A 12,570-nucleotide genomic window follows, 5' to 3' on the forward strand; every position below is an offset into this window, starting at 1 on the left:
GGTACAATGTTCTTCTAGTTCCCATCCCATGTAAAATAGCTGGTAGTTCCAGATGACGCAGGTATCCATTCTAAAATGAAAGGCTCTACAAGTTATAATGGTGGGTTTTTCCACCATGCATTCATTCTGGGTAGAATTTGGAATTTCAAATGCCGTGTATTCTGAATTACAAATTAGTTATATTTTACAGGTAGACATGCCCAAGAATTTTACTCAACCCACTCAAACCTCATAGAGGGAGAGTTAGTGTGGTGCTGGTCTAAAACTATCATGATTTTCCCAAATGCAACCTTTTGGCAGACGATAAGCCTCGACTAATGCTCAAATGTACTTAGCCGATTGGAAAGTATGGCACATTGAATGGCTTCTGGCATACTCAACTCGCTTATTTGGCCTTCATTTTGAAGGAACATAAGAAAATGCACATTTGAAATAACACATAAATAAATGCAAGAACAAAAGAGTGAAGAACATATCATGGAGACATAATATGAGTTACATACGGCAAGGACACTCCCAGATGATCGTGATATTTTCTTCAGCATAAGATCGAGTTAGATGACACAGATAAGTGAAGCAGATAAGTGAAGCACATGGTTTTTACAGACAACAAGACACAATGGGAAAGGAGAGGAGGGGGTGGAATGGGAGGTGGTAGGGACAGAATTAACCAAAGTAAAATGAAACATCAAGCATATTTTAAAAGACAGAATAAATCAACCAGAATGTTTGTTGCCGCAAAAAAATAAATAAATTAAAAAGGTGAAATTAAAGCGGAACAAAATAAATCAGTGAAAAAACATTTTGACAAAATAGGATGAATGGTTGTTGGGATTGAGAGTCCGAGCGGAAGTAGGATGGGAAAGACAGACACAAAAAACATTCATCGTTAGTCCAATTGAGCTCAACATATCAAGCAAGTTTTTTATTTGTTACATGAAATGACTCTTTACCAAGCTAGATGGTGCATGAAACAACAGATGACATGATTAAAACCAGACATCGCAAAGTAAAACACAACACTCTAATCAAATGGATGGTGTTCAGGGCATTATTAAGCAATGGCGTTATTCAGATAGGAATGTAAATTGGTTCAAAATCTCCACACTATGGTTAGATATTGAAAAACAAAGGTAAAAAAATAGCGAAACAAGCTTCAAACATCACCTCCGGAGAATGAGTTTCACCACAAATCGAGGAATTAATGAGTTGTTTTGGTCCGTTGTAGGGAGCATAGATATTGGCGTGCAGAGTCTTGATGGAGATATGTGAACTTTATTTTCCAAAAGATAATTTTTGACTGTCTCATTGCCTCTACGTTTAGTTTGATGTTAATATGTAAACAATCAGCTTTAACTATTGAGCGGGCTTTAGGTATATTAGTTAGGGTTGACTAGATACTGCAAACTTGAGCAAAACACAAAGTGCTGGAGGAACGCAGCAGGTCAGGCAGCATCTGTGGAGGGAATGCAGACAACGTTTCGCATCGAGACCTTCTTTAGTCCTGACCCGAAACGTTATCTGTCCATTTCCCACTTCAGATGCTGCCTGACCTGCTGAGTTTCTCCAGCTGTTTGCTATTTACTCAGGATTGACTGAATACGGGTTCTGCGTTGAGCTGACTGTAAATGTCTTCTTGTACGGCAAACCTCTCCAGGAAGATTTTGGTGCAATGCACAATAATAAACAGGATGCAAAAGTAACAGGAAAGTTATCCAAACTTTTTCCTGATTTTTGTGGCCAACAAAGATTAATTGGCAATAATAAAATATTGCACTGGTAATAATAATAATAATAATAAATTTTATTTATTGGGCGCCTTTCAGACATCTCAAGGACACCTTACATAGGTTAACAGGAAATATAAACATATAATCAGAATAAAACAAATAATAAAGACATCACAGAAACACAAATTAAAAACAGAATTCAGTCCAAAAACAAAAGTCAAAAACACAATGTGAAGAGAGCAGCGGCAGCTAAAGCGCGCCAGCGTCCACTCTCTCTTCATGGCAGCCATCTTGGACAAAGACTAACAGGATTACCTTACAGACAAAAAATCATCCCCCCACAATGGACACCACTATGGGGGAAGGCACAATGTCCAGTCCCTATCCCAAGTTCACCCCATAGTCAGGCCTATTGAGGCTAAAGTATAAGCCCTAAAGTTAAGATCATAGAACGGTCCAGCACAGGAACAAGCCCATTGGCTCATGATGTCTGTAAAGAACATCATATAAAATTAATCTGCTCCCTTCTGCCTGCATGTGTTCATTAATTACCATCACTCACTGCCCCAGGCTCAATCTTGTAAATTGCCAACATAATCTACAAAAGACTTCTGAGGTGAAGGTATCAGAAGTTTGCACTTTGTTTGGCTAGTCCCAATGCTTTTAGAAATTTGGCACTGATAATCCTCTTCCTGTTTGCCCATGCACCCTGCTCATATTTTGCGATGAGCGTGCTTATTTTAATCAATTCTACCACTCAGGGATTCAGGAGCTAATACCTGTAGGTGCAGGGGAACCGTGCCGGGGGCTTCCTTGTGCGGTGATCACTTACCGGGGTCTCCGCCGTGAGTCGAGGCATGGATGCCGCGCGGCCGAGACTATCCAGGCTGGGCTGATCCACCTGATTCACATCATAGCCCATCTCCCTCATCTCCACGGCCTGTGCAGGAGTCAAGGTGTTTAGTTGGCATCATGTGCACCAAGAATGGAACAATGGAATTATTACCTTGCTGCAGCTTTACTGGCACATTAACACAACTAATGAACACACAATGATCAATAATACAATAAATGATCAGTTATGTCAGGTAACTGGAACGTAATGTGTAGGAAGGAACTGCAGATGCTGGTTTAAACCGAAGATAGACACAAAATGCTGGAGTAACAGGCAACGTTACTCCACGCAGTAGCAGCTCTACCTGCTGTGCCACTGCGCTGCCCACTTTTGATGTCAACTGTTTTTGTCCACATTTGTCAAGAGGACCTAATAACGGCACAACTACCTTACATGTTGTGAATGAAATCCATACCTGAGGGCTGGTCTGGGTGACTGGAGTCCCTTCAACCTGACCACTCTCAGACATTTGCATTTTACCCTCAACGTAAGCCTCTCGGATCCTCCAGGACGAGGATTCTTTTCGTCCACTGCCTTGGTATAGACTGTACGAGAGAGGAGGTTGTTAGTACAGGGCAGCACACCCAACGTAACTGACCACCAAATGGGAGCTCATTGCTTCTTTGTGAAACACAAAAGGAAAACACACTTCTCAAACATTTACGATAGTTAGGATTGAATACAAAGCTCATACTCGTATCATAGTTCAGAGATACAATACGGAAACACGGCCTTCAGCCCACAGAGTCCACGCCGGCCACCAGTCACATGCTCACACCATTTCTACATTATCCCACTTTCACATCCACTCCCCATCTCTCTCTGATGTAGAGGAAGACCATTCAGCCCATTGAGACTATGTCAGCACTCAGAGCAATGCCATTCCCCCAACTGAGCATGAAATATATATGAAATATATCAAAAAACAGCTGGAGATCAAAGAACAGCTGGAGATCAACCTATCATCATGTACAACTATTGAAAATCACAATGAAACAAATGAGGGTGGTGTGTCTATGGAATTAATTGAAACAGGTGGCTGTGGAGGCCTAGACATTTGGGTATTTTTAAAGTGGAGATCGATAGGTTCTTGATTAGTAAGGACGTCAAAGGTTATGGGGAGAAGGCAGGAGAATGGGGTTGAGGGAAAAAATAGATCACGCATGATTGAATGTCAGAGCAGATTCGATGGCCGAACGGCCTAATTCTGCTCCGGTGTCTTATGATCATCGTAAACAGACTTTGCCCTGGTAAGCCTGGGATAACTAGACATGTGGGTAGTGATGTGGGAGACACCCTGTGGTCAGGCAGCATCTCCAGAGAGAGAAGCAGAGTTAACATTTAGATCAGTGAATGTTTGTTAACCTGGAACACTAACTCACTTTCTCTCTCCTCATATCTATTAAATATCATCAACACTGTCAGTTTTTCACTCTACACAGTAATTACCAGTAGCCCCAGTAGAGCAACACGCTTGCTCTAACCAATACAGCAAGAAGTTATATGCAGGTAGTTTCTTGCTGTTTACCTGAACCATTCAGAATCCTTTGACCCAAAATGTGAATTATTTTGGCTGATCTCCCTCCCAACATCTCACTTTCTTTCTCAATCCCATCAAATTGATGGGATTGAGTAAGCTCCCTTGAATATTTCATTTGTCAATTGGCCCGTCAAGTCAAGTCAAGTTTATTCATCACATACACATACGAGATGTGCAGTGAAATGAAAAGTGGCAATGCTCGCGAATTGTGCAAAAAGACAAATAAACTACAAACAGAATCGCATATTCTGCCTCTGATCTGTGAAACTCTTCAAGTAGAAATCTCAAGCACTTACGCATTGCCGCCATTGTTGTGCGAGTTCTTTTGTCGCGACGTGTCATTGTAGGTGGGGGGTTCTTCTTGCGTTGGTGTCAGGGCTCCCACTACACGCTGAAAGAACGATGATCGAGTCTGTGTGAAATACAATACAGCGCGATTCTGGAATGAAAGGGACTTATGGATGCAAGCCAAACAAAAAATGTTCAGGCAAAATCATAGACAAAAGGTCCAATCCACAAGGGAATGGCATTGAGGTGGAAATTATACAGCCAATGGTGAATTGTAATTCCCATGCAGAAACATTCTTACTTCCAGCCTGTTGATCCCATGCACTGAAGGAAAGGTGGCAAATCAGTAACTTGCTGAAAAACTGCACCACTCAATCAGTTAAGACTATTTGAGTGCGATTATCCGGTCAGCTAAGAGGATTATTTGCAAGGAAACCAATAGATTCCAATTTATTTTCTTGCTGAGTCTTTATATCATCAAATAGACCTTTCTTTTTTGCGAGATCAGACAAAAATCGAACTTTGATTCCAGATCATCATCACAGTGCCGTGGTGTGATGATCAGTGTAGCACCCGTACACCACACAAACTCAGTTCCATCTTGTTACTACAGGCTCGAGGAATGCGGAAGGGTGCAGAGGAATGGGAGGGTGGGTTCGGGCAAGGCCAGGGACTGTGCGTAGCGTTTAACAAAATAGAAATGAACAGCAATGTGAAGGAATGAGGCAGTAAACACAATAGGAGACGCATGCTGGCACTGAAGCACTCGGACATTGTTGGCAAGACAACAGCAACTCGAATGGAGAAACAACTGTAACACCGTCCCACATCACAGTGGGATCATTATGCTGTAGCGATTCGTGGGCAAAGGCCAGTTACACCAATGCAGGGGAATGGTTGGTTGTGGCCTGACACTCATTCGCGAGCATGCATCAACTTTCTTCACCAATGGACCCATGGTCCAGCAACACCTCCATGCCATGGATAAAACCAGACTTTCACCCAGTGGACCCAGGAGAGCAGCCAATAAAAAGAACTGCAGATTTTTCTGAGCTAATGACTGAACTGAAACTGACTGTTTCCAGGCTGTATCCCTGAACTAAAACTAAATTAAATTCAGAGTACACATTTGTTCGTTTCCATTAAACAAAAAAGAATGTTAACATTTACTCGCATATTAATGCAATATGACAGCAAATTAAAATGGCAGTCATTAGCTAGAATTATTATTAGTTCTATGTCATTAGTTTCCAGTCATTAGTTCTGTTATGCCATTTCCGCATCCTACACACTAGGGGCGATTTACAGAAGCCGATTAACCTGTAAGCCTGCACATCTTTGGGATGTGGGAATTAAACCAGAACACACGTTGGAAACCCACGGGTTCACAGGGAGAACGTACAAAATCCACACAGAAGCGCCCGAGATCAGGATCGAACCCGGGACTCTGGCACTGTGAGGCAGGAGGTCTACCACTGTGCCACTGTGCCATCCTTAGCCATTTCTGGTGGAAAACGTCAAGTCTGTGGCAGCGGCACATAGGTGTTGCCAGTTCCTCCTGGTGATCTAACAGCTCAAGGGGAATTTTCCTGCTACACCAACTATTCTTCGGGCTTGGTAATATTACATCCAGGCTTCCGGGATCAAACCGACCCTTGCCTCCAACGCACCAAAAAGGGTAATGATAGGAAACGATTTCTGATGCCGGTCTTTGCTTGACCTCCGAGTTTAAGGGGGTCCTTGAAACTGCACTCAGTAGGTGCAGATGAGCAGAGGAAATGCACCATGGAAAACTGACAACACAATATCACAAAAATATTATGTGTACTTCTGAAAATGGAGGAGATTCAAGATTTCCACACTGCTTTCTTTAGGATTATCTCAAAAGTACTTTGGGGTGTATAACCATGGGGAGTAAAACTCTGGGTGGGTACATTTGGCTGAATGAATGCATTCCATCCATTCTCTCGAATACTTGGAGCTCGGGCTTCCCACAGACCTGTTTGGTGCTGATCCCCTCATCTCAGAGACCAGGTGGGATGAGCCATAAACCTGGCTATCTGTCCAGGGTACACCTGGACCAATTTTTCTCGGTTACACTGGCGTGAAATTCCGGTGAATTTTACAATGGACTATACATTCAGGCAAGTCAGAGGCCAAAGAGCAGAGATGGAAATGATTCCGCACATACACACACATATATACAAAGTCCAGATGGTGCATTAATCAGTACAAAACAGTCAAAATACTTTACAGATCTCACAGTTAAGATGTCATTAAAAACATAGTGTGACCCAAAAGCTGAACCTTTTTTGAAATAGCATGGTAGCCAATCAAGTAAACATAATGATGGACATTACTGAAGCAGGTAGAATGAACTAAATGTTCACAGTTTCACCTGCAGGAGGCTGAGATCTGCATGATCTCAGTAAACAGGAGCAGGGGTTTTGAATGATGGGAAATGGTACATGTAAGTTTTTTAAAAGGTATTCACATAAGTATTCCAAATTGGGTCGATCAACATGCATCGGTCGGTTCACCACCGAATCCTTCCAGTTACCTGTGACAAGCCGCCAGACTGCTGTTGCTGCATTCTTTTACTTTTGTTCTGTTTGTAGTAATCAAAAATCATCAGCGCTGCATAGACTTTCCCCACTGTCAACTCTGTAGCTGTAGGAAGAAATAAAATCAGGAGAGTGAGCGCTCCTCTTGCAGCCTTGCACTTACAGTTCAAATAGATTCATTCCGCCTCAGAGCGAAAGGAAGGCAGGTGGGGGTGGAGTAAAGAAGCTTGGATGATGAGAAAAAATGAGGCTCCGGTCATGAAACTTTCGTATTTGTCTTCTAGGTCTGCACAAGTACTTGAGTCTTCAAGGTACAACAGAAGCCTTTATTATATTACTTCAATGCTGGCAGCAAGACAACTCAAAATGGCTGCACACACAGAATCTGACCACACACTCACACACACACACAGGATAAACTATATACAAGACATCTCCCTTTGTTCTGTGCAGCGCCACCTGCTGCACAGCAGGAGCACCCCACATAGTCCACCAAACATCACAGAAATAACAGGAGACAAGTGCCAGGTGTAGGCAGCTGGGATCAAGTGTTTCCTTGGAGGAGTTTCAGGGACTGAGGAACATGTTTAAGGCAGAAACCAGAAGGGTAAAAAAGGAGACATGAGATAGCTCTGGCAGATAAGATTAAGGAGAATCACAAGAGATTTAATAAGTACATCAAGGGAAAGAGCATGACTGCAGAGAGGACAGGGCCCTTCAGAAACCAAAGCGGCCCTCTCTGTGTGGAGCCGCAGGAGATAGGCAAGATCCTCAGTGAGTACACGTCCTCTGCTTTTACCATGGAGAAAGACATGAAGATTAATAATAATAATAATACATTTTATTTATGGGCGCCTTTCAAGAGTCTCAAGGACACCTTACAAAAATTTAGCAGGTAGAGGAAAAACATGTAAGGGGAATGAAATAAATAGTAGATACATGACTAGTACACAAAGTAAAGACAGAATTCAATTCAAAACACAATATGAGGCAATTAATGCACAGATGAAAAGGGAGGGGGACGTGGGGCTTAGGATAGGCAGAGGTGAAGAGATGGGTCTTGAGGCGGGACTGGAAGATGGTGAGGGACACGGAATTGCGGATCAGTTGGGGGGAGGGAGTTCCAGAGCCTGGGAGCTGCCCTGGAGAAGGCTCTGTCCCCAAACCTGCGGAGGTTGGACTTGTGGATGGAGAGGAGACCGGCTGATGTGGATCTGAGGGACTGTGAGGGTTGGTAGGGGGAGAGGAGGTCAGTGAGATATGGGGGGGCCAGATGGTGGAGGGCTTTGTAGGTGAGGATCAGGATTTTGTAGTTGATCCGGTGGGAGATGGGAAGCCAGTGAAGTTGTTTGAGGACTGGAGTGATGTGATGCCAGGATTTGGTGTGGGTGATGAGTCGGGCGGCTGCGTTCTGGACCAGTTGGAGTCGGTTGATGTAGGTGGAGCTGATGCCAAGGAGAAGTGAGTTGCAGTAGTCCAGTCGGGAGGAGATGAAGGCGTGGATGAGTCTTTCAGCAGCGGGAGGTGTGAGAGAGGGTCTGAGTTTGGCGATGTTGCGGAGATGAAAGAAGAAGGTTTTAATGACATGGCGGATGTGAAGCTCAAGGGAGAGGGTGGAATCAAAGATCACGCCAAGGTTGCGGGCCTGGGGAGATGGGGAGACAGTGGTGCCGTCGATGGTGAGAGTGGGGTTATTGATTTTGCTGAGTGTGGCTTTGGAGCCTATGAGGAGGAATTCTGTCTTATCGCTGTTGAGTTTGAGGAAATTATGTTGCATCCAGGTTTTTATAGCTGACAAACAGGAGTTGATATGGGAGAGGGGGGGGGGGGTTGTGGGGGGATTTGGTGCCGAGGTAGATCTGGGTGTCATCAGCGTAACAGTGGAAGTCCAGGTTGAAGTGGCGGAGTATCTGCCCAAGGGGGAGGATGTAGATGATGAAGAGGAGGGGGCCGAGTACGGAGCCTTGGGGAACGCCTTGAGTGACTGTGGCTGTAGCAGAGGTGTGGTTGTGGAGAGAGATGAAGTGGGATCTGTTGGAAAGGTAGGAACGGAGCCAGCTGAGTGCAGAGCCTTCAATGCCGAGAACTTTAGGACATTTCAGGCAGATGTCTTGAGGACAGTCCATATTACAATTCAGAAGGTGCAAGACGTCCTCAGGTATATAAAGGTAGATAAATCTCCTGGATATGATCAGATATATCCGAGGACACTATGGGCAGCTAGAGAAGACATTGTAGGAGCCCTGGCTAAGATATGTGATTCTTTATTGGACATGGATGAAGTGCCGAAGACTGGAATGTTGTGCCTCTATTTAAGAAGGGCTGCAGGAATAAACCTGGGAACACTAGGGGTGGCAGTGTGGCACAGCGGTAGATTTGCAGCCTCAAAGTGCCAGAGACCTGGGTTCGATCCTGACTACAGGTGCTGTCTGTATGGAGTTTGTACGTTCTACCTGTGACTGCGTGGGTTTTCTCCAGGAGCTCCGGTTTCCTCCCACACTCCAAAGACGTACAGTTTTGAAGGCTTATTGGCTTCAGTAAAAATTGTAAATCGTCTCTATTGTGTAAGATAGTGTTAGTGTGCGGAGATCGCTGGTCAGGGTGGACCCGGTGGGCCGAAGGGCCTATTTCTTTTTTGTATCACTCAACATAACTAAACTAAACTAAATTAAACCATACTAAATAGACATGTGGGAGGTTATTGATTGGAGAAGATTCTGAGGAATAAGATATATGTGCATTTGGATGGACAGGGGCTGATTAGCGAGAGTGAGCATGGTTTTGTACTTGTGAGACGAGTTTCTTGAACAAGTAACCAAAAAGGTTGATATGGGCAAAGGCGTGGATGTTGACTATATGGACTTCAGTAAGGCCTTTGCTAAGGTTCTGCATGGTTTGCTGCTTTGGAAGGTTATATCCATATTTGGATATGCTGCAGATGCTGGTTGAAACCGAAGATAGACACAAAATGCTGGAATAACTCAGCGGGACAGGCAGCATCTCCAAACAGAAGGAATGGATTCCTTCTCTCCAAAGATGCTGCCTATCCCGCTGAGTTACTCCAGCATTTTGTGTCTATCTCTGGATATAGTTGGAAGGTTAAATTCCATTGAGTTTTTTAAGGAGGTGACAAGGATGATTGAAGGGGGGTAGGGCATGTTATCTATGTCGGTTTTAGCAGAACATTTGACATTATATGCAGGTCCATAAGTCACATGGGATCAATGCTGTGCTGGTAAGTTGGATACACAATGTCTTGGTCGGAGATGGCAGAGGGTCGTGGTGGATGGGTATTTTTAGGAGTGGAGGTCTGAGACAGGATCTGTGATCAGTAAGAATCAGAGCTGTGACCATTGTTGTTTGTGAATTGCATAAATTATCTGGATGAAAATGAAAGGTAGACAAAAAGCTGGAGAAACTCAGCGGGTGAGGCAGCATCTATGGAGCGAAGGAATGGGTGATGTTTCGTGTCGAGACCCTTCTTCAGACTGATGTGGGGGTGGGGGGCGGGAAGAAGAAAGGAAGAGGTGAAGACAGTAGGCTGTGGGAGAGCTGGGAAGGGGAGGGGAAGGAGGGAGAAAGCAAGGACTACCTGAAATTGGAGAAGTCAATGTTCATACCGCTGGGGTGTAAACTGCCCAAGCGAAATATGAGGTGCTGCTCCTCCAATTTGCGGTGGGACTCACTCTGACCAAGGAGGAGTTCCAGGACAGAAAGGTCGGATTTGGAATGGGAGGGGCAGTTGAAGGGCTGAGCTACCGGGAGATCAGGTTGGTTAATGCAAACTGAGCGGAGGTGTTGGGCGAAGCGATCGCCAAGCCTACGCTTGGTCTCACCGATGTAGAGTAGATGACACCTAGAACAGCGGATGCAATAGATGAGGTTGGAGGAGGTGCAATGAAAGTGGAGGAGGTGGATAAAAATGAAGGTGATCTGGTTAGTAAACCTGCAGATTATATGAAAATTGGTGGAGTTGTGAATAGTGAGGAACATAGATTATAAAAGAGTACAGCACAGGAATAGACCCTTTGGCCCATCATATCTGTGCTGTCCATGATGCAAAATTAAATTAATCACATCTGCCTGCGCATGATCCATATCCCCTGGTCCCTACATTGTCATGTGCTTGTCTAGAAGCTTCTTAATTGTTTCTATAATATGTGCTTCCACCACTACTTGGCAGTGTTTCTCGGCACCTACAATTGTCTGTGTAGGTGCCATGACTCGCACATGCCTTTAAACTTTCCCCCTCTCGCCTTAAAAAAGTTTGTCAAAGGAGACAGCCGGATATGGGTTTGTTGGAGTTTTGGGCAGAGAAGTGGATGATGGAATTTGATGCAGACAAGAGTAAAGTGGTGCATTTTGACATGTGAAATGGATGAGGAAAGTATTCAGTAAATAGCAGGATCCTTGGGAGCATTGATGTACAAAGAGTTTGTAGGATGCAGGTCCGTTGTAACACAAGCAAATAGTGTGGTAAAAAAGCATATGGCTTGTTTGGAGGAGGCACTGAGTATAAATGTCATGAAGTCATGTTGCAACCATATACAACTTTAGATTGGGCACGTTTTAGAAAATCTTTCACCGATGTTTTGGAATATGATTAACCTGGATATCTGTTGTTTTTTTTCCATGTTTGTTATTGTTCCCCTTTTGTGTTCCTTTTCTGCCTCATTTATTTTCCCAAGAGCAGGCAGGTGGGACTAGTGTAGATGGCACGTGTTGGTCAGCATGGGCAATTTGGGCCAAAGGGCCTGTTTCCATGCTGTATGACATGTATGTAATTCAATATTAACCCTCTTATCAAAGAGGGCAAGTGGTGGCCTCACCTATTGAGCTGTAGTTGGGAGATTCTGAAAAGATGACCATCAGACACAATTGGCTTTTGGTTCGGGTAGAAGAGTCAATATCCAGCAATGAACCAGTGGATTGGGAATAAGGAATGGAGTGGGCACACTGAAGTGGATTAACTGATCTCTTCCGTACTGTTTTATCTTCTGACAGTGCACTGACAACACAATCACTCATGTTGTGAGCTGTCAGACAAACATTTCTGGCTTTAGGAAGGGTACTCACGTCGATGGGGAGGCACCAGGATGTCCAGAACCTTCTGGGATAGGTTTGGCCAGACAACAATTATTTCTTTCCTCAGCTCCGCATCACATTGGTGCTGGAATGCTCCTCCTGTGGGAGAGGACAACATGGTCAGATGCATAGAAATCATTGCTCTGTACCTCCTCCGATCTTCATCCGAGCACGTGGTGGCCTGTTGACAAAATCCTTTTTGATCTGCGACTTAACCTTCAAGGAACCATGCACCTGTATTCCTAGATCCCTCTGCTCTGCAACGCTACCCAGAGGCCTACCATTTACTGTGTAGGTCCTGCCCTTGTTAGACGTCTCAAAATGCACATTTCTCTGTATTAAATTCCATCAACCATTCCGCAGCCCACCTGGCCAATCGATCCAGATCCTGCTGCAATCTATCACAACCATCTTCACTATCTGCAAAACCACCCACTTTTATATCATCAGCAAATTTGCTAATCTTGC

The 12,570-nt window shown here is 44.2% G+C and overlaps 1 protein-coding gene across 1 annotated transcript in view; it reads right to left on the minus strand.

Moving 5' to 3' along the window:
* cacna1b (calcium voltage-gated channel subunit alpha1 B) overlaps positions 1-12,570 on the minus strand; it is a 499,280-nt gene that overhangs the window by 16,559 nt on the left and 470,151 nt on the right. Inside the window, exons 44-49 of the mRNA XM_033049244.1 lie at positions 12,094-12,201; positions 7,014-7,123; positions 4,462-4,577; positions 3,041-3,170; positions 2,563-2,670; positions 504-536 (exon numbers count right to left, since the gene is read on the minus strand). Of these exons, the coding sequence (XP_032905135.1) occupies positions 504-536; positions 2,563-2,670; positions 3,041-3,170; positions 4,462-4,577; positions 7,014-7,123; positions 12,094-12,201 (605 nt within the window). The remainder of the gene's footprint in view (positions 1-503; positions 537-2,562; positions 2,671-3,040; positions 3,171-4,461; positions 4,578-7,013; positions 7,124-12,093; positions 12,202-12,570) is intronic.

This window comes from Amblyraja radiata, chromosome 32 (assembly GCF_010909765.2).
Source record: "Amblyraja radiata isolate CabotCenter1 chromosome 32, sAmbRad1.1.pri, whole genome shotgun sequence".
NCBI classification, from domain to species: domain Eukaryota; kingdom Metazoa; phylum Chordata; class Chondrichthyes; order Rajiformes; family Rajidae; genus Amblyraja; species Amblyraja radiata.